The sequence below is a fragment of the Geotrypetes seraphini genome, chromosome 3 (assembly GCF_902459505.1).
Source record: "Geotrypetes seraphini chromosome 3, aGeoSer1.1, whole genome shotgun sequence".
Lineage (NCBI taxonomy): Eukaryota > Metazoa > Chordata > Amphibia > Gymnophiona > Dermophiidae > Geotrypetes > Geotrypetes seraphini.
Genome location: NC_047086.1, coordinates 274134148 through 274159868, shown reverse-complemented (window position 1 = coordinate 274159868; position 25721 = coordinate 274134148). Strand labels below are relative to the sequence as shown.

The 25721-nt window shown below is 43.6% G+C and overlaps 1 protein-coding gene across 4 annotated transcripts in view; it reads left to right on the top strand.

Annotated features, from left to right (window-relative positions):
* Nucleotides 1–25721, top strand: part of MTR (5-methyltetrahydrofolate-homocysteine methyltransferase) — an 819135-nt gene that overhangs the window by 750162 nt on the left and 43252 nt on the right. For all 4 annotated transcript variants that reach the window (XM_033935789.1, XM_033935788.1, XM_033935790.1 and 1 more), the window contains 3 exons: nucleotides 718–873; nucleotides 4409–4605; nucleotides 11176–11376. In XM_033935789.1, coding sequence (XP_033791680.1) covers nucleotides 718–873; nucleotides 4409–4605; nucleotides 11176–11376 — 554 coding nt within the window. The remainder of the gene's footprint in view (nucleotides 1–717; nucleotides 874–4408; nucleotides 4606–11175; nucleotides 11377–25721) is intronic.

Sequence of the window (25721 nt, the reverse complement as noted above, 5' to 3'; positions counted from 1 at the left end):
TTTTTCCTGAATCGGGCAGCACGAAACTGTGCCAATAAGTCCCAGATTTATTAATATCAAAATAGAATTAAAAAATGACAAAAAAAACTAAAATAATTAAAGATGTACACAATGATAAAATTTTACAATAAAAGAAAGCACTGGCTCTAAAACATGAAACATAGAGTCCCAAATGCTGTGTCAATATAGCCAACAGCTAGTCCCAGTATAGCAATTCAAATGGCAAACGTAGCAGTGTGATGGACTCCAAAGGATGAGCTGAAGCAGGGGACGCTACACGTTCCGTATTTCGGCATATGTGTTTGCATTCAACAGGAGTCCCTTAAATGAAAAACAACCATCTGTTTACAATGTGGATAAAGCACTTCTAAGCTAAGACTGCTGGGGAATGCCGATGCTGAGCAAAAGCTGAGCAGAAATGAAAGGCATAAACAGGAAAGTTTATGATTATAAGGCAACTGCAATTTAGACTTATAGAAAATTGTCTCCTTTTTATAGATGCCTGGTTAAGAATTACCTGTATGGATAATATAATGTTTGGTGAGGTAGCTTGTGTGTTGAAATCTTGAGAACTGTATTTTCTAGTTAATATGTTTTATGAAGATTGTATCTGTTTCTTTTGTAATTTTCTATGTGCTTTTGTTTTGTATATGGTGCATAAATAAATATGATATGGTAAGAATACTGTCCTTAACCATTCTTTCTCCTGTTACGCAGTTGCACCTAAATTTATCGGTACACATGTCTTTGAGGACTATGATCTTGAACATCTGCGGAATTACATTGACTGGAAACCTTTCTTCGATGTTTGGCAGCTGAGAGGAAAATATCCCAACCGAGGATTTCCTAAGATTTTCAATGACAAGACAGTGGGTAAGTAAAGGATTTATTTTCTTTCCTAGATTTGCATGATCTGAACTTTATTTGGGGAGGGGTGAAGTAGGTTCTGTTATTATACAAAGTCCCACCTTCTGTTATATATTTTATTTAGACTTGAGGACAAACAAAACACAAATGAAACAATATGACAGGACCTCCTAGATCCTTTCATTGGGGAATGGCACAAGAAAAAATTTCAAATGAAAGATGTATTTGTATTTTCTGTGATTTTTACTCTTTAAGAATAACATGCATAGCAATAGAGCTGTGATTTTTACTCTTTAAGAATAACATGCATAGCAATAGAGCTGTATGGGCCACAGTCTAGTAACCCCCTGAGTGTCTTTTATGCAGTATGGATAAAAAAACATGCACTAGCTACAAATCCCTAGGTATTTGATCTGGAGATGGAAGCTTGTCTTTGTGGGTACCCTATGATGTTCAACAAGATGATGAGTTTTGAGGGCCACCTTAAACTGATTGTAGGAAAGTTCTGCTTGCCAGGGGAGGACAGTACATTCCATAAAAAAGATGCTGCAAAAAAGTAGGCACAGTGCCTTGTAACTTCTAATTTAGCTTGAGATATGGCTGGTATAAAGGTTAAAGTGCACAGGTGGGAATATATAAAATTGCAGAGGCCAAATAAGAGGGAACACCAATACGCAAGACTATGAGCTAGTCAAGATTTTAAGCTGAACCCTATACTATACTTGAAGCCTGTTCTTGATGTGCTTGATTTTGAGGAGGGGAAGTAGCACAAGGTAACCCCCCAACATCAACAATGAGGCCTCCCCAGCTGTTCTCTATTTATCTATAAAGAAGTGCATGATAGCTAGGAGTAGGAATAAGGTGCTTTTTACCTCTTCATTCCCCAAATCCCAGGGCTGCTCCTTAAGACCCTGGACAAGTCACATAATCCTCCATTGCTCCAGATGTGTGGTCTTAGAGATATCTGGAGAATATTATACCCAACAGGTCAAGATTTCATATTTTGTTCTCAAGTTCATCAATCCTTTTCTAGGATTGATTACTTCCCGTCAACATACTTCTTTTGGCTTTGGCCACTTTTATTATTTTCTTAGTATATTTTTTCTTCTTCGGTCTGTAAAAAATTATATCTTTTTTGTCTTCGTACCTCCGTCGGATCTTTGGCCATCCCTTTTCTGTCTCAATGTGTTTTTTTCTCCTCCTCTGTCACCATTGACTTTTTTCTCTCCATGTCGAGACTATCCACTGGTTTTAAGAAGTTGTCGATGTCAGCGCCCTATCTCATTCACTGACCCTCATAGTTGGTGTTTGCAGTGTTTGGGTCCTGTACTTGTTGTTCCACACTACAAAAACGCTCATTAAAGGCTCATCACATCCAACAGAAGAAGCTGTTCAGCTCAACAATGGACTCTGGGGTTCGATCCAAACCTTCAGTACCAGCGGCACCAGCATTGACATCAGATGTCTTTCCTGCATCGGGGAAACCTGTTAAAAAGCCATCCACTGAAGCTGAGTGAAGGGTCAGTGGGACAGAAAGGCCACTCATGTTCTGGTAAAACAGATTATTCAGTTTATAAGAAAGCAGAATGAAGATAAGAATGAAGTAGCTGTTGCTGTTGTCAGCAATTCATTTCACAAGGAGGTTAGGCATATTCAGCAGCAGGAAGAAAATGTTTCTTGTGAACGCAAGAAACAGGACTCTGTTGACCAAGGAAAGTCAGATTAGGAAATAGGCCATGAAGTTGATCAAGCATGAGAAAGAATAGCCATTTTTTTCTTGCACTGATTAAACATGTGAAAGCTGGTAGTTCCCATCATCTAAGAGAATAAATTCTATCCAGGTCTATTGCTATTACCGTATTTTTCGCTCCATAAGATGCACCCTAGATTTAGAGGAGGAAAAACCAAGGAAAAATATTCTGAACCAAATTGTGCCTCTGAACCCAGCCCCCTAGAAAAGTAGACAAATATACTGCAGCAGACAGATTTTGATCACTAAATTGAAATCACACCTTTGTTGTCTGGTGATTTCTGGTTGCACTAGATAGTTCTTTCTTTCCTTACTTACTTCCTCAGGCCCAACAATTGTCTCTTTCTATTCCCTCCCTCCTTCCTTCCTTCCTATGTTCCGAGTTCTTGTCCCCTCCCCTTCACTGCCTTCCAGCCTTTGTCCTTCCTCCTTCCCGCACCAAAGCCTGCCTGTCTTCCTCCCTGCTGCGCCAATTCCTCCTCCCTAGTCCGTTGCTTGCCCACTGCTGCCGCAACTCCACAAAGCCTGCCTTCCTCCCTGCTGCACTGATTCCTCCTCTCTGGACTGCCAACAGGCACTGCCACCGCTGCAGAACGACCCCTCCAAGCTCCACCACCCCTCCCTCCCCTAGAACCAGACTTTTTATCAGGCGCCATAAGGATCACAAAAAAAACCCTTCACCAAACCCCAACCTACTAACACCCCACTACCCCAAATAACCAGAGGCTCACCTCCCAGGCCATGCCCCACCAGTGCCACTAACACACACACACACATACACACCTCCACTGAACTTGCCACAGGAATGGGCCATCACGATCCTCAAGGCCACATCACAGGAACTGGAACACTGCCAACGTCCCAGGAGCCCGAAAATCCCACGATAGATCCCTCAACGGCTCCTGCACTCCTGGACTGCAGCGCACTCAATGCACACATTGAAGACAAAGTTTTATTTTATTTTTCTTTCCAGCTTATGATTTATCTTTAATCTTATCTATTGTTTTGCCTTTTGTCTTTGTTTTGTTCTATTTCTATCATTTAAATTTCTCCAAAATTCTACTGTTCAACGGCTCCCCCTTCTGCTTCTATTCCTTTCTCTCCTCTCTTCTACCTTCCAAAGTATTTAGATCAATGCTGTCTTGTTAAAATGTTTATATTATTTCTATTTTTCTCTAACTCTACTTTTCACTTCTCTATTACCCTCCAGGTACTTTAGTTAGATTGTGAGCCTTCGGGACAGTAAGGGAATTTTTCAAGTACCTTTCTTATTTCTAATCTTAATGTATATTTTCTGTAAACCGCTTAGAACCTAACGGATGTAGCGGTATATAAGAAATAAATTACATTACACACACCCGATGCCGACACAGCAAAACGGCTGACTCCTGCTGCTGCAACTCCACAAAGGGCTGGCGGTGTGCAATCAGCCCCACAAGCCTTCCTCTAATGTCAGAATTGACGTCAGAGGAAGGCATGTGGGCCCAATTGCATGCCGCCGTCCACAAGCAACAGCAGAATGCCGGGCGAGGGGGTGGTGGAGGTGTATTCGCTCCATAAGATGCACCCATCTTATGGAGCGAAAAATACAATAATTCCTATATATTAATTATATTCCACCCCAGCATTTATCCATACAAGTAATGATTGCATTTTCTTAGTTCTGCTATTCAAAGTAATATTAAGGAGAAGAATTCTCTACCAAGCAATTGTGAACAAATTTTAAGCAAGGGTTTGTTTTGAAGTTGTCATAGTAAAAAATAATTCTGCTCTCCACCATTTTGTTGACAGGCGAAGAAGCTAAAAAAGTGTATGATGATGCCCAAAGACTACTTACTGCTCTGATTACTCAAAGGAAACTGCAAGCTAGAGGCATTGTGGGGTTCTGGCCTTCTCAGAGTAAGCAGGATGACATTCATGTCTACACTACAGAGGGCCAGTCACAGTCTGCAACACCTGTTGCCACATTTTATGGTCTACGTCAGCAGGTGAGAAAAAAATGTTTAGGGTACAGATGTTAGCTCAGTTCGTAAACACAGCCTAAAACTCTTTGTAGCTTGTTTACCTCTGCTTCTATTCTTAAACGTAAAATTACTGTTTATTGTTTAGCACCAATATTACACTCCACAGTACTTCATTGAAGTCTGCTGTGGAAACCTGAGCAAAAGCGGGCTCGGAACCTGGACAAAGGGAAGCCACACTGCGGGTTAAAATAAACAGAAAATAATACTTTATTAACAGTGCTAGTAATGCAAAGGCAAGGGAAAAAATAGCATAAATTAGTCCTTAGGTATAATAAAAGTCCTACTGTGATCCTCCTCCTGCAGAGTGGCAGCCGGTACTAGCCAGCTCTACTGGCCAGCTTCCAGCTTTGTCAAGAATACAGTTCTCCAAGAGCTTGTTGAACTTGGCCTACATGATTGTCAAGGTTGCAATTCACAGATATGTGGTGGAGACCTATGCAGCTGGGTGTTGCTACTCCCCTCTGGGCTTCTAACCTAACTATTCTATGACTGACATTTTCAACGAGTCTCTAGGATTAGGAGTGGTACCAGAGGACTGGTGAAGGGCGGATGTGGTCCCTCTCCACAAAAGTAGAAGTAGGGAATTATAGGCTAGTATGTCTGACTTCTGTGGTAAACAGAGAATGGCTAAGTTTCTGTAATCCTGTGGATTACAGGACCAGAGGCAACATGGATTCACTAGAGGTAGGTCTTGTCAGACAAATCTGATCAATTTCTTTGACTGGGTGACCAGAGAATTGGATAGAGGATGTGCGCTAGATGTGGTGTATTTAGATTTTAGAAAAGCCTTTGACAGTGTTCCACACAGACGTCTAATAAACTGAGTGCCCTCGGGATGGGTCAAGAATTGGTTGAGTGGAAGGCGACAGAGGGTAGTGATCAATGGAGATCACTCTGAGGAAAGGGATGTTACCAGTGGTGTGCCTCAAGATTCTGTTCTTGGGTCTATTCTTTTTAACATTTTTATAAACGATATTGCTGAAGGGTTGTCGGGTAAAATTTGCCTCTTTGAGAATGATACGAAAATCTGCAATAGGGTAGACACGCTGGATGGTGTGAATAACATGAAGAAAGACCTGGCGAAGCTTGAAGAATGGTCTGAAATTTGACAGCTAAAATTTTATGGTAAGAAATGCAAGGTCATGCATTTGGAAAGTTTATTAGGATTTTATACACCGCCTATCAAGGTTATCTAAGCGGTTTTTACAATCAGGTACTCAAGCATTTTCCCTCTCTGTCCCGGTGGGCTCACAATCTATCTAACGTACCTGCAAAACCCGAGAGAACGGTACAGATTAGGGAGTGAAGAGCTTATGTGCACGACAAAAGAGCAGGACTTGAGTGTTATTGTATGTGATGATCTTAAGGTGGCCAAACAGGTTGAAAGGTGATGGCGAAAGCTAGAAGGATGCTAGATTGTACAGGGAGAGGTATGGCTAGTAGAAAAAAAGAAGTATTGATGCCCCTGTATAAGACTTCGGTGAGACTTCATTTAGAATATTGTGTACAATTCTGGAGGCCGCACCTTCACAAAGATATAAAAAGGATGGAGTCGGTCCAGAGGAAGGCTAATAAAATGGTATGTGGTCTTCATCATAAGGCGTATGGGGACAGATTTAAAGATCTCAATCTGGAGGAAAGGCGGGAGAGGGGAGATATGATAGAGATGTTTAAATACCTACGTAATATAAATGCGCATGAGTCAAGTCTCTTTAATTTGAAAGGAAACTCTGCAATGAGAGGGCATAGGATGAAGTTAAGAGGTGATAGGCTCTGGAGTAATCTAAGGAAATACTTTTTTACAGAAAGGGTGGTAGATGCGTGGAACAATCTCCCATAAGAGGTGGTGGAGACAGAGACTGTGTCTGAATTGAAAAGGGCCTGGGATAGGCACGTGGGATCTCGGAGAGAGAAAGAGATAATGGTTATTACGGATGGGCAGAATAGATGGTCCATTTGGCCTTTATCTGCCATCATGTTTCTATGTTTCTATCTTCCTGGATCACACCCTCCTAGTTCTTCCCCTCCTGTGTCATTTCCCTTCTGGGTAGGACTTGAGTTTTAAAGTGGCTCCGCCACTGTCTTTAAGGGAGAGTGGAAGCTTCCTATAGACTCCCTCATACCTGCCTAGACAGAACCTACACATGCAGTCTGCTAGACTGATACTTCCCAGTTTCTTCAAGTTTCAAGTTTATTAGGTTTTTATATATCGCCTATCAAGGTTATCTAAGCGGTTTAACAATCAGGTACTTAAGCATTTCCTTCACTATGTCCTTTAAATAACTTTCATAGCATGTGGAGCTGGAAGGGAATCTTTCTCTGAGACTGGATCTTTAAAGACCTTCTGATACCAGTTGAGCATTGTCCTGTCTGGGACCATAGACCGAAATATGGGTTTGTGGCATGTCAAGACTGTCATTGCTTGCTGTACATCTCTTCAGATGTCTGTTTTGATTCAGCCAAAGAAGTGGGAAAATTTATTATTTAAATTCTTTAAATCAGTTTTTATATTTCACTTGATATCACTTAAATTAATCTCAGTAGAGAACAATATATTTACATAGTACAATAATAAAAACAATTATTAAAAGCTTATCAGCTTAACGTGGACAATATAAGCTAAATTAGTTATAAAAAAATAAAAACACATAAATAAAAAAGTAAAAATTCCTTTGCCTCATTACCAGATGAGACCAGAACCTATGGGTTGTGCCAGATTTGATCCGGGTCCCTTTTGTCTTACGGCTTGGCTCTTGAGAGTGAACGCCTAGGTAGGAAAGGTTATTCAAATAAAGTGATTTCCATTCTCTTGGGGTCTTGGAGGCTTTCCATTTCTCGGGCTTATGTGCGTGTTTGGCATATTTTTGAAGCATGGTGTGCTGCATGGGGGGTGACTTCCTTTCGCACTTCTTTGTCTCCCTTCTTGGATTTTTTGCATGATGGCCTGGACAGAAGCCTGGCCTGGTCTTTTCTCAGGGTTCAGTTGGCAGCTTTGTCCGTGTTTCGTGGTTTGCTGCACGGTAAACGTTTAACGTCTTTCCCAGGCGTAGTTCGCTTTTTTGCAGGTGGCCAAGTTAATTTTGCCTCCTGTTTGGCCTTTGGTTCTGGCTTGGGATCTCAATCTGTCCTATCCATGCATGGTCGCTCTCCTTTTGAGCTCCTGGGTTCCTGCTTGTTAAAGGATCTTACTCTCAAGGCATTGTTCCTGGTGACCATTACTTCTGAGAGACGTGTTTCTGAGTTGAAGATTTTCTCTTGTAGGCCTCCCTTCCTGGAGTTTTCTTGGGAGCAGGTTGTGCTGCGGCATGTTCCTTCCTTTCTGCCAAAGGTGATCTCGCCTTTTCATGTCAACCAGTCTTTGGTCCTCCCGGTCTTGGATAGCCAGGAGGGTTCTTCGGAACAGAGGTAGTTGCGCAAGTTGGATGTCTGTAGGGTCCTTCGCTCTTATGTTCAGTGGACCCAGAAGTACCAGAAGTCAAATCATCTTTTTTGTCCTTGTGGCGAGTCCTCATAAGGAGGACGATGCTTCTAAGGCTACCATTGCGTACTGAATCAAGGAGACTATCGCTTCTGCATATCTTCCACAGACGATGCCTGTTCCGGAATTTCTCAAGGCTCATTCCACTCAGGCAGCTTCTTTGTTTGTTTCTTTATTCATGTATAGCCCGTTCTTATCCAGGGCGGGTTACAAATTTAATGTAGAAAGCTTTAATATTGCATCCAACATTACATCAACATTACATTAAACATCGACAATACATATCCCCTTACTACAAAACCCCTATGCAAAACTCCCATTATACAAACCATAAAATACAGAGGCAACCTGCACCTTATCTTCTTCTCATTATTATTAATAACACAGTACTAAAGCTTATTTTTCATCTGGCAGAAATGGTGCCGCTTCAACAGCTTTTTAAAGTTTTGTATATTCTGTTGCCGTTGAATATACTCGGGAACCTTATTCCATTCCTTAGGCCCCATAGAATGGAATATACTGTCTCTAGACACTGTCAGTTTCAGCTGCCTGACTGAAGGAATTTATAACCCCAGTTGTTCTGCCGATCGAAGGGAATGTGGTGGAACCCGTGGGAGAATGCACTCGATGAGATGTTTGGGTGTTAGATTGTGCAAGCATGTTTAGACGTTTAGCATTAGCTTAAAGCAAATCCTATCCATCAACCTCAACCAGTACAAGCTCATAAGAACATAAGAATAGCCTTATTGGGACAGACCAATGGTCCATCAAGCCCAGTAGTCCATTCTCACAGTGGCCAATCCAGGTCACTAGTACCTTGCCAAAACCCAAGGTGTAGCAATATTCCAAGCTACCGATACAGGGCAAGTAGTGGCTTCCCCTGTGCCTCTCAATAAAACTATGGACTTTTCCTCCAGGAAATTGTCCAAACTTTTCTTAAAACCAGCTACGCTATTCGCTCTTACCACATCCTCTGGCAATGCGTTCCATAGCTTAACTATTCTCCAAGTGAAAAAAATTTCTTCCAATTGATTTTAAAAGTATTTTCCTGTTAACTTCAAGTGTTCCCTAGTCTTTGGAATTTTTGACAGAGTGAAAAATCGATCCACTTGTACCCATTCTACTCCACTCAGGATTTTGTAGACTCCAATCATATCTTCCCTCAGTCTCTTTTCCAAGCTGAAGAGCCCTAACCTTTTTAGTCTTTCCTCATACGAGAGGAGTTCCATTCCTTTTATCATTTTGGTTGCTCTTCTTTGAACCTTTTCTAGCGCCACTGTATCTTTCATGAGATAAGGAGACCAGAATTGAACGCAGTACTTCAGATGAGGTCTCTCCATGGAGAGAGACAGGGACATTATAACATTCTTAGTCTTGTTGACCATCCCTTTTTTAATAATTCCTATCATCCTATTTGCTTTTTTGACCACCGCCGCACATTTGGCAGAAGATTTCATTGTATTGTCTACGATGACACCCATATCCTTTTCTTGGGTGCTAATCCCTAAGGTGGACCCTAGCATCCGGTAACTGTGATTCAGGTTATTCTTCCCAATGTGAATCACTTTGCATTTGTCCACATTAAATTTCATCTGCCATTTGGATGCGCAGTCTTCCAATTTCCTAAGGTCCATCTGCAAATTTGCACAATCCGCATGCGTTTTAACAACTTTGAACAATTTAGTGTCATCTGCAAATTTCATCGTTCCAATTTCCAGATCATTTATAAATATGTTAAATAGCACTGGTTCCAGTACAGACCCCTGCGGCACTCCATTGTTTACTCTCCTCCATTGAGAAAAATGACCATTTAACCCTACCCTCTGTTTTCTATCCGATAACCAGTTCCTAATCCACAATTGAACTCTGCCACCTATCCCATGATACTTTCTCAGGAGCCTCTTGTGAGGAACTTTATCAAAAGCTTTCTGAAAATCTAGATATACTATATCAACTGGCTCACTTAGCACTCTGTCACATACTCACATCTTCCCAGCCTAAACAACATTCTGACCACCGAATTTTGGGTTACCTGGAGGGCACATAATGCTGACATCGGCATCCCCAGGATGTCAGATGTCAGTAGTCAAGAACTGTCACTTGCAGAACTAATTTAAACAAATGAACTGACAGATAAGAACTAAGTCCATTCACCAGACGAAGTTGAAAAAACACTTCTTGGCTTCTGGGCTGTCTTCTCTGGTGCCTCCAGTGGATATCTGTAAGGCCACAGTTTGGTCTTCTCTGCATTCCTTTGTGCATCACTATCGGGTGGACATTCAGGTGTGTCGGGATGCAGTGTTCGGTGAGCATGTTCTGGTGGCGACCCTCCGGGGCTCCCATCCATGATGGGTACTGCTGTGGTACGTCCTATCAGTGAAAGCTATACCAGTCTGGAGAGGTGCTAAAGAAGGCAAAATTAGGTTTCTTACTTGCTAATTTTCTTTCTTTTAGACTCACCAGACTGGTAAAACACCCAACCCTATCTGTCTGTCTTTGGTTCTTGCGGTTTTTCACGTGAAGATTTTGCTTTTGCTGTGGGTTCTAGTATTTTTCTAGGGCCGGGGAGATCAAAGAACAGTGGCTGTGGCTCAGCTTGCGTAGCTGGTGAGCTGTGGGAACATTTTAACTGCAGGGGCTTGTTCTGTGCACTTTCCAACAGTATTCCTATATGTTTAGTTTGTTACTCCTGTTCGGAATGTTGTTACTGTTAAATATTAGCACTTCTAAGTTCTGCTTAGCTATTTGGCAGACTGGTTTGATAGAGGGAGCTACAATTATTAAGTTTGGTCTCAGTCTCCATCTACTGGTCAAAGTGAGCTATTACCCATCAGTGAAGGCTATACCAGTCTGGAGAGTCTAAAAGAAAGAAAATTAACAGGTAAGAAACCTAATTTCTCCTTAATCTCTGAGAGTGCAATAAATTATTGGAAAGTTGGCTTCTTTAGAGAGTTGGTTCCAAAGCATAAGAGAATGCACTCTTCCTGGTCATTTCAAGTTCAGCTTCTTTTGGTGTTTTGTGCAATTTATTCCTGTTTTTCTCCTTTAATTTATAGGCAGAAAAAGACTCTTCCAGTACAGATCCGTATTTCTGTCTTTCTGACTTCATAGCTCCAAAGGACTCTGGCATTTGTGACTATTTGGGTCTCTTTGCTGTTGCTTGCTTTGGAGTTGAAGAGCTGAGCAAAGCTTATGAGAGAGAATGTGATGACTACAGCAGCATCATGGTTAAAGCTCTGGGAGACAGATTAGCAGAGGTAAGGTCACAGGCAGGTGTCTGTACTACAGGAAAAACTCACTAGTTTTCACGTGTTCCATATACTGGCATCCATTCATCTTGTAGTTGCCTAAGCTTATTTTACAGTGGGTGTCATCAAGCTGCATCTTGTATTGAGGAATCTCCTCATGCTCTATGGCAGAGATTTTCATTGCAAGGGCCCTGTGTGACCCTCTGACTTTTTCCCTGATATTTTTTTATTATTTATTTAGGATTTTGCTCACACCTTTTCCTCAGACTTGCTGCAGGTATACTATACCTCAATAACTCTTATTCTGTTCAATACCTGTGTTGTACAACTCTCAGTGAGTTATGTGCTGCTCAAAATCCCACTCTAATGCATTATATTACTCCTGGTGGAGTTCTGCATAGTGCAGAATTTGTGCAGAATTCTGCACATGTTGTTCAGAATTCTGTTCTGCCCCTGTCCCCTCCTCCTCTGCGTGGGTCTGGCCTCTCCCTCTGACCAACACACACACTCCGCCCCCCCAATGAGATCGGACATACCTGTGGGCCTCCCAAGAAAGCAGCAGTGGCAGCAGCCAGCTGGCAGAGGCAACGCTGTGAACGGACTGCTTGTGGATTGCACCACTAGGACCTTCCCTCTGCTGCATCATTTCCTGCAGGCAGATGACATGGCAGAGGGAAGGCCCTAGAAGTGCCTGCCGAAAGCAGCCTTTTCACAGCACTGCCTCTGCTGACCAGCTGCCACCACTGCTGGTGCTCTGGGAGGCCTGCAGGTATATCTGATCTCATGGGGGGTAGTCGGTCGGAGGGAGAGAGGCCAGACCCATGCAGGGGAGGAGAAAGGGACGGGGACATGGATGCTAGACCACAGTTTAGGGGGGAAGAGAACATGAATGCTAGACTCGTGGGAGAAGAGGGGACATGGATACTAGACTGCAAGAGGGGGGAGAGGAGGAGATATGTATCCTGGACTGCAAGTGTGAGGGGGAGAGGACATGGATCCTGGACTGCAAGTGGGGGAGGGGAGAGAGGAGGGGACATGGATCCTGGATTGCAAGTGGTGATGAATCCTGGACTGCAAGTGGTGATGGGGAGGAAGGGGATATGTATCCTGGACTGCAAGTAGGGAGGGAGAAAAGGGGACATGGATGCTAGACTTGCATAGAGAAGGATAGAGGGGAGGGGACATGGTTGCTGCACTGCTAGTAGGAGGAGAGGAGGGGAATTGGATGCAAGACCTGCAGGAGAAGAGGAGAGGGGAGGGGACATGGATGATGCACTGCAAGCGGGAAGGGAGAGAAGAAAGGACTTGGATGCTAGACTTGCAGGGGGAGGAGGAGAGGGGATAGGACATGGATGCTGGACCCTTAGGTAGAGGAGAAAGGGGATGAGAGGGAAACCCAGGCCAGAAAGGAGGGTTAGCAGGAAGAGATACTTTACCTTAGAGAGAGGGAGAGAAAGATGCCAGACCATTGGAAGTAGGGAAGATATTCAGGGTGCAAGCTAGTGGGGTAAGGGGACATGGCTGCTGGACCTTCAAGTTGGGGGTGGTAGAGAGAGGAAGAGAGAGTGACCGAGACCAGAAAGAAGTTGAAAAGGAAGGAAGAGATTCATAGCCAGTGGAGAGACGCAGAGAGAGATGCCAGACTATGGGGGCCAAGGAAGGAATTCAGGGTACAAGTGAGAGAGTGATGGGATTTAAAGGGATACAGAACTGCAGTTGGAGTGAGAGAGGGAACTGAGGAAGCTGTAATCTGAGAAAGCAAAAGACAGGAAGGAATTTCAGGCCTCAGGATAGTAGATTTCTATGCAAGACACTACAAAAAAACTTTAGAATTTTGAATATTGTGCTCAGAATTTTTGCACAGAATTCCGCCAGGAGTACTATATGGTTCAAACTCACTGCAAGCTGTATGGTGCTGGAAGAAAACAGAATAGCTGTTCAAAAGGTAGCACCACAGACAACCTCCAGAGAAAGTACAGGAGGAGATTTAAAAACGGGAAGAAAAGGAGATTTGGAGATAGGATGGTGGAAGCTGACAGTATGTCGATTTTTTTTATTTTTTATTTTTTTTTATTTTTTAAGGGTTCCAGAGGTGAACAAGGAAATTATAGACCAATGAGTCTGGCATCAGTGCTAGGCAAGATGGTAGAGACTATTATAAAGAACAAAATGATAGAACATATACATAAGTATGGATTAATGAGAGAAAGCATATATAGTGCATATATAGCATGGATATAGTTAAGGGAGATCTTGCCTCACCAATCTACTGCATTTCTTTGAAGGGGTTAACGAACATGTGGATAAAGATGAGCTTGTTGATATTGTGTATTTGGATTTTCAAAAGACATTTGAAAGTACCTTATGAAATACTTCTGAGGAAATTAGAGTCATGGGATAAGAGGTAATGTCCTATTATGGATTAAGAACAGGTTGATAGAAAACAGAAAGTAGGTTTAAATGATCAGTATTCTGAATGGAGTAGGGTAAATGGTGGGGTTCTCCAGGGGTCTGTGCTGGGACTGCTGTTTTTTTAACATATTTATCAATGATCTAGAGATGGAAATAATTTGTGAAATAATTAGATTTCTGATGACCAGTGGCGTACCAAGGGGGGGGGGGGAAGTCCGCCCCGGGTGCACGCCTTAGGGGGATGCACAGTCGGCCAGGTCCGGGTCGTCCTGCCCTACTGTGCAACAGGACCTGCACCTTTGCACGGCTGCCGGTGGACTCCCTCTGACTTACTTGCTCTGGAGCAGAATCGGCAGCTGCGCTGAGGTGCAGGAAGGTCCCCCGATGACTCGTCTGCTGGCTTTGCTTCAGAAGAAGTAAGTTACGTTGGAGGGGGTGGACCCGGCAGATGCAGTCATCGCGGAACCTTGCCGCAACTCCCTGCATCTGCTAGGTCCACCCTCTCTGACGTAACTTACTTCTTCCAGAGCAAAGCCGACAGACGAGTCATCGCGGGACCTTCCAGCACGCGGCTACCGACTCTGCTCAGAGCAAGTAAGTTGGAGTTGGTAGACCGGCAGCCGGCAGCTACAATCATCACGGGAAAGGAGCAGGACTGCTGGAATGGAAGAGTGGTGGAGGAAGAGAAAGGGGACAAGGTAGTATGGAAGGGTGGTGCTGATGGAATTGATGTACAGGGAAAGGGGAGAGAGACATAAGGGGGAAGGATACTGGGTGGAATTGGATTGGAGGGAAAGAAAGGGGGCAGATGCTGATTAAAGAAGGGTGGATGGAGAGAGAAAGGGCAGACATTGGATGGTAGTGGGGAGGGTAGAGGAGGAACCTATGCTGGATGGAAGTTCAGATGGGAGAGATAAGGGAGCAAATGCAGGAAGGAAATGGGAAGAGAGAAAGAGGGGAGCAGACGATGGAAGTGGACAGAGAGAGGAGAAGGTACTAGATAGAAGGGGTAGAGAAAGAGGGCACATGATGGAAGGAGGGGATAAATAAAAGGAGGGCACATGATGGGGGAAAGGATTGAGTTAGGGAAATACTGGAGAGGGTGAGGGAAAGAGGTGGTGAGCTCTAGGTAGACAGTAAAAAAGGAAATTGATGAGAGGGTAGTAAGAACGTAATCTAGACGGATGCAGAAAATAAATTGAAAAGGAAAATAAGGGAAAAAAGGGAAAGGGATTGCAGAGGAGAGGTTTGGGAGAGGGAAGGAGAGGAGAGAGATGCCAGACCAATGGGGGTGAAAGGAGAGATGGAAGGGGGAGGCATACAGTTTCTGGAAGGGGCATAGAAGGAGAGAAGATGCCATATAGGGGCAGAGAGATGGCAGACAGTGGACGGAAGGAAGAGAGTAACAAGAAGATGAGGAAAGCAGAAATCAGAGAAGACAAAGGTAGAAAAAAAATTTCTATTTATTTATTGCTTTAGGAGACATGTTTTATGTGGTGTTGCATTTTATGCAGAGTCCAGCTTCTTGGTGGACAATTTAACCTTTGTCTATGTATTTCTATTTCATCCCCCCTTTTAAAAAACTGTGGAGCGTTTTTTAGCGCCAGCCGTGATGGTAGCAGCTCTGATGCTTAGAATTCTATGAGCGTCAGAGCTGTTACCACTGTGGCTAAAATCCACACTACAGTTTTGTAAAAGAGGGAGGGGTTGGTTTGTGATTTCATATTCCATACTAGGCAAAGGTGTTTTCTGTGTTCTGTGTGTTCGAAAGACATGGTTTTTTGTTAGGATTGACTGCAGGATTGATCTATACTAGTCTGGCTTGTTTAGTTTTACAATGGGTGTATTAATGTTGTACTGCTCACTGCAGTATGTAAGATGCTGCCTTTTTCTAGGTACTCATGTGTGATGTGTGGATTGTTACTAAAAATCATGTTTTTCATACAGATGGGGGGGTGTCAAAAAATGATGGGCCCCGGGTGTCACATATGCTAGGTACTTCCAACACTGAATGTGAAGATGTCCAGAAATGTAAGACCTAACTCAATCCAAAGAAATGAAGGAAAAAGCCTCAGAAAGGGCCTTCCCACCTCACCAAAACAGCTCAAAGAGGTGGTCGAGCGTTCACCTCACTGGCAAAAAACCTTCATTATGTGATAAAGTCTTATGCTGTGCTATAATGTGCCAACAAAAATTAAATAATAGAGGAATTATTCCACTTATCTTCACTGATCGGTACACCAACGGTGGCCAGCGTTTCACAAATTCATGCTACCTCAGGGTGATCTCAGGAGCAAGAGGCGGTTTGGCATCCTGTTCTGAAAGAAACCTGACCGTTCGGGATACACCCTGAGGCAGCATGAATTTGTGAAATGCTGACCACCGTTGGTGTACTGATCAGTGAAGATAAGTGGAATAATTCCTCTATTATTTAATTTTCGTTGGCACATTACAGCAGTGTTTTTCAACCTTTTTTGGGCAAAGGCACACTTGTTTCATGAAAAAAATCACGAGGCACAGCACCATTAGAAAATGTTAAAAAATTTAACTTTGTGCCTATATTGACTATATATAAAGTAATTCTCTTGAATAGGAATCAAATAAACACAAAGAAAGTATTTTATAATTACTTTATTATGAAATATTAAGTAAACAGAATAGTGAAAAATTATAAAATACTTTATTCAGTGCGAAACCTGGGCCTGTTTGGCTGAACACAAAGCTGATATTCTGGCTGGAATCGAAGAAAGACACACACGTAGCTCTTCGTCAACAGCTCTCAGTCTCTCTCTGTATTTGGTTTTTATAGCAATCATGCTTGAAAAGTTTTTAGCGCAGGAAGCTGCGCTGAATGCCCAGCGCTGCTCTTTTCGCTCATAGGCTCCCTGCGCTAAAAACCACTATTGCGGTTTAGTAAAAGGTGACCATATTGTAAAATATAGACAGCAGATATAAATTCAGAAATGTGCATAGTAAGTGAAGGGAAGTTTTCATCTCTGGGAATTTACCCAGTTAACTTTTAAGTTATTTGGGCAAATTCCTTTGAAAACTGTGGTATTACTGCCTCCACTTTGCTAAATTTAAAACAAAATCATTTTTCCTACCTTGTCTGGTGATTTCTGGTTGCACTTTCTTCTTCTGACTGTGCATCCAATCTTTCTTCCCTTCTATCAGCCTGTATGCTTTCTCTCCTCCACACCTCATTCCCTCCCCCAACTTTTTCTTCCTCTCTCCCTGACCTTTCTTTCTTTTTTTCTGTTTCTCTTCTTTCCTTCTGTTTCCCTGCCTGCCCCCTTTCTTTCTTTCTCCCTGCCGTTCCCCAAGCCACTGCCGCTGCCATCGGGGAACAGGACCCACCAATGGATAACAGGCCCAAACGCCGACGCATGCTCTCCCTGACGTCAATTGTGCAATCGGAGAGGAAGTTCCGCCCAGCCAGGCAGCGATTGGCTGGCCCGAACTTCCTCTCCGACTGCAGAATTGACGTCAGGGAGAAGAAGACTTATCGGCTCGATAGATTAGATCGCCAAGACAAAGTGAGTCCTGGGTGATCGACTCACTTTGCCTTGGCGAGCTACTGGCGCCCCTGCCTTAGAACACTGCCTAGAACCCTGGGGGAGCCCGGGCCCCCTGTCAGCTCCGGGCCCCTGAATGCAGGACTGGTAGTACTGCCCTGATGGCGGCCCTGCAGCACACCAGGCAACATCTCGCGGCACACTAGTGTGCCGCGGAACAGCGGTTGAAAAACACTGCATTACAGCACAGCATAAGACTTTATCACATAATGAAGGTTTTTTTGCCAGTGAGGTGAACGCTCGACTACCTCTTTGAGCCGTTTTGGTGAGGTGGGAGGGCCCTTTCTGAGGCTTTTTCCTTCATTTTTTTGTATTGAGTTAGGCCTATGCTGTTCCTGTCTTACATTTTTGGACATCTTCACATTCAGTGTTGAAAGTGTTTACTCTATCATATATTGGGTTTTCATCACATCTGGGTTACCAGTGACATATGCTAGGTATACCACTACTGATGACACAAGGTTATTCAAAGTTGTTAAATTGCAAGAGGATTGTGAAAAATTGCAAGAGAATCTTGTGAGACAGGGATACTGGGTGTCAAAATGGCAGATGTGAGCAAGTACAAAGTGATGCATATGGAAAAGAGGAACCCAAACTGTAGCTATAAGATGCTGGGTTCTGTGTTAGGAGTCACTGCCCAGGAAAAGGATCTTGGTGTCATTGTTGAGGATGCGTTGAAACCCTCAGCTCAATGTGTGGCTGCGGCTAAGAAAGCAAATAGAATGTTAGGAATTATCAGAAAAGGAATGGAAAACAAAGATGAAAATGTTATAACACTCTTGTATTGCTCTGTGATATGGTTGCGCCTTGAATAATGTGTGCAATTCCGGTCGCCATATCTCAAAAAAGATATAGCGGAATTAGAAAATGATAAAAGGGATGGGATATCTTCCCAATGAGGAAAGGCTCAAGTGGCTAGGGCTCTTCAGTTTGGAGAGGACATTGTAAAAGAGGGCTTGGGACTGAGTGGGAATTTTTGGAAAAAGGACCTAAGGATGCAATACAGGGGCCCAGGGCCAAGGACATTGAGCAAGGACATTGTAAAAAAGGGATCGGGACTGAGTGGAGAATTTTGGAACAAGGAACTAAGGACGCAATATAGATGCCCAGGGCCAAGGACATTGAACAAGGACACTGTAAAGGAGGGCTCAGGACTGAGTGGGAATTTTTTGAAGAAGGACCTAAGGACAAATTGCAGGGGTCTAGGGCACAAATGAAATTGGCAAACAGGACTAATGGAGAACAACGGAACCCAAAAGGACAACCAAAAATGGGGAAGCAGGCTGAGGACGAAACAGATACACCACTGGAGGAGGATGACCGAGACGAGGCTTGGGGACTGGCAACTCACGAGGGGGTAACCAGGAGCGCCAAACCACGAGGAAAACCAGCAAGAAAGGCGAACAACCGGGACTTACATTGCCTATACACAAATGCTAGGAGCCTAAGGGCTAAAATGGGAGAGTTGGAAGTCTTAGCCAACAAAAAGGGCCTAGACATAATCAGAGTCACAGAAACGTGGTGGACTGATGACAATAAATGGGATGTGGCCTTACCAGGGTTCAAACTCTACAGGAGAGATAGGCCACACAAGAAAGGTGGAGGAATAGTGCTATATATAAAGGATTCCATACCTTCAACCAGGATGGAAACAACAGCAAGGGCGGATGACTTGGAATCACTATGGGTTAAGCTATCCGGAGGAACTGGAGCAGACATAAAATTGGGTCTGTACTATCGCCCACCGGGACAAACGGAAGAAATCGACCAGGATCTGGAGGCTGAACTGGGGCAGGTATGCAAAAGCGGAAGTGTGGTGGTGATGGGGGACTTCAACTACCCGGGAATAGACTGGAGTATAGGGCACTCAAACTGCATGAGGAAGACCAAATTCCTGGAGATCACAAGGGACTGTTTCATGGAACAATTGGTCACGGAACCAACACGGGGAGATGCCACTCTTGACCTAATCTTCACCGGACATGGGGGCCCGCTAAAGATGCAGTACTAGCCCCACTAGGAAACAGCGATCACAACACGATCCAGTACAGGCTAGAAATTGGAACATCATAGGTGAAAAGAACTACAACGACAGCACTGAACTTCAAAAAAGGGAATTATGATGCCATGAGGAAAATGGTGGGAAAGAAACTCAACGACACTGCATGGAAGATGGAGTCCGTAGAAAAAGCCTGGACCTTATTCAAGGGCACGGTGCATGAAGCACAAAACCTGTGCGTCCCCACGTTCAGGAAAGGGTGCAAAAAAAATAGAACAAAAAACCCAGTGTGGATAACAACTGCAGTGAAAAAGGCAATAAGTGACAAGAAGGCATCATTCAAAAAATGGAAAAAGGACAAATCAGAGGTCAACCAAAAGGAGCACAAAAAACACCAAAAGGAGTGTCACCGAGTGGTTAGGAAAGCAAAAAGAGATTATGAAGAGAGACTGGCGGGGGAAGCAACAAACTTCAAATCATTCTTCAGGTACGTCAAGGGGAAGCAACCAGCAAGGGAGGAAGTGGGATCCTTGGATGATGGAGACAGAAAGGGAGTGGTAAAAGAGGAAAAGGAGATAGCTGACAGGCTAAATGAGTTCTTCACTTCAGTTTTGACGAGGGAGGACACAACCAACATTCCGGAACCCGAGGAGATCGTAAAAGGAGATCTGGATGAAAATCTGGTCCAACTAGAGGTGAGCAAAGTGGATGTCCTCAGGCAAATAGACAGGCTAAAGAGCGACAAATCGCCAGGTCCGGACGGCATTCACCCAAGGGTACTCAAGGAACTAAGGAACGAAATAGCTGAGCCACTTAGACAAATATGCAACCTATCCTTAAAAATTGGAGAGATTCCGGAAGACTGGAAAATAGCAAATGTCACGCCCATCTTCAAGAAAGGCTCAAGGGGAGACCCGGGAAACTACAGGCCGGTGAGCTTGACCTCGGTCTCGGGAAAGATGATGGAAGCGCTGATTAAAGACAGCATCTAGTGGTAACACATCGAAAACACTGGGCAGCTAAAGCCGAGCCAGCATGGCTTCTGCAAGGGCAGGTCATGCCTCACTAACTTATTATACTTCTTTGAGGGGGTAAACAGCCAGGTGGATAATGGGGAATCCATAGACATCATTTACCTTGACTTCCAAAAAGCCTTCGACAAGGTACCACATGAAAGACTGCTAAGGAAGCTATGGAACCACGGGGTGCAAGGGGAGGTCCACCGATGGATCAAAAACTGGCTGGCGGACAGGAGACAGAGGGTTGGAATAAAGGGCCATTACTCAGACTGGCAATGGGTCACGAGCGGAGTTCCGCAGGGGTCGGTGCTGGACCGCTCCTGTTTAATATATTTATTAACGCCCTGGAGGCAGGAACAAAATGTGAGGTTATTAAATTTGCGGATGCTTGGGGGGTGTGGGGTGGGGTTGGGGGAGGGGTTTGGGGGGTGGGTTCTTCCTGGCTTTTGCTGAGTATCTTTTGTCTCCGCGCAGAAACCACGCGGTAGACCCTCTAGTCTGGTGTTTTACTTTGTTCCTGGTTCTTTGTATTCGGATTGTGGTTTACTTCTTTGTATACTTCTTTTCTTAATAAAAAGAAAATTTTGGAAAAAAAATAAAAATAAAAATTTGCGGATGACACCAAACTATACAGCAGGGTTGAAAACAAGGAGGACTGCAAAAATCTCCAAAAAGATCTGACAGCGCTGGAAGAGTGAGCCAAAAAGTGGCAACATAGGGAAATGCAAGGTTATGCATATAGGAAAAAAAACCCCAATGTTCACTTACAAAATGGGGGGATCACCGCTAGGGGTGAGTAACCTTGAAAGAGACCTGGGAGTGATGGTAGACACATCATTGAAGGCGTCGGCGCAGTGCGCCAGAGCCTCAAGGAAGGCAAACAGAATGTGTTGGGCATCATTAAGAAGGGTATCACGACCAGGACGAAGGATGTCATCCTGCCACTGTATTGTGCAATGGTGCGCCCGCACCTGGAGTACTATGTCCAGTACTGGTCGCCGTACCTCAAGAAGGACATGGCGGTACTTGAGAGAGTCCAGAGAAGAGCAACTAAGCTAATAAAGGGTATGGAAGACCTCTCATATACTGACAGACTGAAGAAGCTGGGGCTTTTCTCCCTAGAAAAGCGGAGACTTAGAGGAGACATGATAGAAACCTTCAAGATCATGAAGGGCATAGAAAGAGTAGACAGGGACAGATTTTTCAAATTATGGGGAACCACAAGTACAAGGGGGCACTCAGAGAAATTGAAAGGGGAAAGGTTTAGAACAAACGCCAGGAAGTTCTTTTTCACCCAGAGGGTGGTGGATACATGGAACGCGCTACCGGAGGATGTGATAAGGAGAAGCACACTACAGGGCTTCAAAGAAGGTCTGGACAGGTACCTGGAGGGCAAAGGGATTGAGGGATACAGATAGGAGTAGAGGTAGGTACAGATAGGAGTAGAGGTAGGTAATAGGGATAGGATTAGAAGATTAGAGGCAGTTACAAAATTAGTCAGGGACACTGTTCAGGCAATTAGGCCTGATGGGCCGCCGCGGGAGCGGACCACTGGGCAGGATGGACCTCTGGTCTGCCTCAGCGGTCTTATGTTCTTATGTTCTTAAGAGATGGTTCAGTGTTGTTATGATAGATGTCTATAAAATATTGAGTGAAATGGAAAGGGTAGATATGAATCGCTTGTTCACTCTTTCTAAAAATACTAGGTCTGGGGGCATGCGATAAAGCTCCTAAGTAGTAGATTTATAACAAACCTGAGAAAATATTTTTTCACACAACGTGTAATTAAACTTTAGAATTTGTTTCCAGAAAATGTGGTGAAATCAGCTTGGTGGGGTTTAAAAAAAGCTTGGATAATTTCCTAAAATAGAAGTCCACAGGCTATTATTGAGATGGCTTGAGGAAATCCACTGCTTATTCCTAGGATAAGCATCATAGGATCTGTTTTACTACTTGGTAATTGGGAGCTAGGTACTTGGGAGCTGGGTTGACCACTGTTAGAGACTGTTGATGGACCTTCTGTCTGTCCCAGTATGGCAATTCTTATGTTATTATGATTTGTCTAGTGATGAGCTTTTGTTTTTTTTTTCATACATTTGTCCCTGCTTGAAAAATAGCAAAGGTCTCTACCGGGCAGTTTCTCCAAATGGGTTATTTTTACACATCAACACAGAGAAGAGGAATCCCCACAGGATATACAAAGAGCCCAAAAAGAACAAAGGTAGTCAAAAACAGAGACAATACCACAAATCCAATGGAATTTCTTTATTGACTGAGTCTGCATCAAAGGTTGTCTCTTTGTGAAATAAATAAGGATACCACAGTCACAGAGTCCAAAATGCTTAAAATTGGGTGGAAATTGTCTCAGTACTCAAAAAGCAGTGCAGTGCTCCAGCAAGAGGACATGAAGAGATGTGTTGGTTTGTTATGTTCGTTTCCTTTGACTACATTTAAATCTCCCTTAAGCTTTTTCTCTATACTGTGAAAGTAAGTTGTCCACATGTATGCCTGCTGCATGAATTCCATCTTATATTTTAGATTTTCCAATACGAGAACTCTACTTTTCAGCCTTACCATTTCCACTTATTGGGAAAGAATTATTCTGTGTATATTGTGCTGTTCCTTTTGTGCACCCTTTTGTGACATCATCAGTTGGGTCACAAGCTGACAAAGCACTACTTAGCCTGGATATTTCATTTTTTGTTGAACATTAGCAACAGTACTGTTATTAAATTCGTTTTATCAAATGATTCAACCAAATGTATAAAACCACACAAAGCAATACATTTTCTGCAATAATAATACAATTTCCCGTTCCTGTGTACCCTCTCCCTATTACCAATAAGACCAAAATTTAAGGAAATTTTATGATTGTGAGGTCTGGACTCATAACTTCTTATCATCCATCAAGAAAAAAATCTATTCTCCTCCTATCCCCAACACCCCCCATCCTGGAGCCCCCATCCAGGTAAATATTGTGAGTCAAAAACATTCAATACTAAATATGTACTTTTAAAGTTAGTGACTGGAGTTATCTTGACAGAAAATGACAGAAAAGCCTTTTTCATTTGAGGAGTTCGGGCAACATAAGACTCTGCATGAAGCCTATTTCTCCAATACCAAAAGGTTGGTAGAGCATCTTGCAGTCAATAATTGCAAATATATATTTTCCCCATTATATATGTTTACTTAAAAATAGCTTTACCTACCATCCTTGAACCCCATACAGATTAGTTTTTTAAAATAAAATCCCAGTAGCTGTGGTTCTTAGTAAATAGCTTAATAAACATTGTAAGTAGGTGAGAATAGCAGCCCAAAAGTCAGCTGTCTTGCCACATTACCACAAAACATGAAAAAATGTATTGTTGTTTTCTATGAGGACAAGCAAGCCATATCATCTCACAATTGGGTGACATCATCCAACAGAGGCCTTTGGCAGCATCCCACTACAACGTCCATGGGTGCCTTCCTGCCTAATGTGCAAGGGCATGACCAGCAGACTGTTTTTTCACAGAGATGAGAGATCCTAGTTTATGATATCTCCTCAACTCATTTGGTTTTGCCTTTGTATTGATGCCTTCCCTATAGGGTTTTATTGGTCTTTTTTTCCTCATTATTTTCAGTTTTTGCTTCCCTTAGTGTCCTTAGTCATAAGAACATAAGAATAGCCTTACTGCCCAGTAGCCCATTTTTGCGGTGGCCAATCCAAGTCACTAGTACCTGGCCAAAACCCAAAGAGTAGCAACATTCCATGCTACCGATCCAGGGCAAGCAGTGGCTTGCCCTATGTCTTTCTCAATAACAGACTATTGACTTTTCCTCCTGGAAATTGTCCAAACCCTTCTTAAAACCAGCTGCGCTATCCGCTCTGGCATTTTTGCTCTGTTTTAAATTTCTTTATATTTTCGGCTCCAAAGGCCTCTTAGGCTTGAACTCCGGTTGGGTTGCATTGATGTTTATCGTGGGTAAGTGGATTTTTTTCTCTCTCACCTTTGAACTGTTTGATATAGCATTGGCTGTTTTCACTTCCATGTTCCAGAAGGTTCCCAGTGATTTCAAATGCTATTCCCATTGTAATTGGGTCATCTCTGGGACTGATCCTCATAATTGATGTCTCCAGTGTTTGAGGCTAGACTACAGTGCTCATACCTGTGAGCTCTGCTTGTGCATGCAAAAGAGGACCCAGAGAGCAAGGGAGATCCAGTGCAAAAAACCTCTTGGTGTCAAGTCCTATTCATTGATGTCAGCACTGACTAAGGTGGCTCATTCTGATACTGGGAATGCGCCAGATTTGAGGAGATCTCTCCTTGTCTCAACATCGGGTGCTGAATGAGGGCCCTAGGACAGGTCTGCATCAGATCCAGCACCAAAGCAATGTGAGGATTCAACATGGTCCTCATCAGTACGTTGGGACTCTGATAATCGACACCGAGGCAAATCCAAGAAAAGCAAGCATCAGTCCCTTTAAAGTACGGTACAAGTAACACTGGAGCATCGGCATCGCTGACACCTGAGAAGCATCAAAAATAGAACCCTCCCACCTCTCTTGAAGAGCACGGCAGCTGCCTTGCAGCCAGACTCTGGTTTCCAATTCAGCACTTATTCCTTTGCAGGCATTCACCACACTGGCATTGGCCCTGCTTGTACTGATGACTAACCCATTTCAGGCCATGCTCCAGCTGGAGCTGGTGGGCTTACTGCAGCAGTAGAGTACATCATCATCATTGAGGGCACTTGCGGTAGCCACAGCACAGCTGCACCCTTACTTTGGGGCCCAGGTTATGCCTGTGGAACAGCCACCAATATCGTTGTCTTGATGGGCATTGGAGTCTGAGTTGGCCCATGTGGCATCCGGCTCAATTTTGAGAGAGGGAGCTTTCCTGGGGTTGGGCGCCAGTCTGTACATCAGTACCCTGATCGGCTTGGACGTTCTTCCAGTAGACTGAGGTAGGCAAGACTTATTTCTCCCAGGAAGATTTCCTTGAGTCAGAGAACTATTCATGGGACTCTGATGGGGAGCCACATTACTTCTCAGAGGAGTGGTCTTATGGCATGCCTTCAGACTCCTCCCCTCATAAGAGAGCAGAAAATCTCCTGAAGCTCTCTCCTTCTATCCTTCTTAAATTGGAAACCGAGGATGAACCTATTCCAGGTACTTCCTTTGTGCCCAAGAAACCAGGGGGATCTCGCCTCATCCTAGAGTATCTGGTCAAAGAAAGCTCAGGATGGTTTCCCCAGGAGCCTTCTCTTCTCCAAGCTGAAGAGCCCTAGCCACTATAGCTTTTCCTCATAGCAAAACTGTCATTTGTTGCCCTTCTCTGTACCTTTTCTAATTCCACTATATCTTTT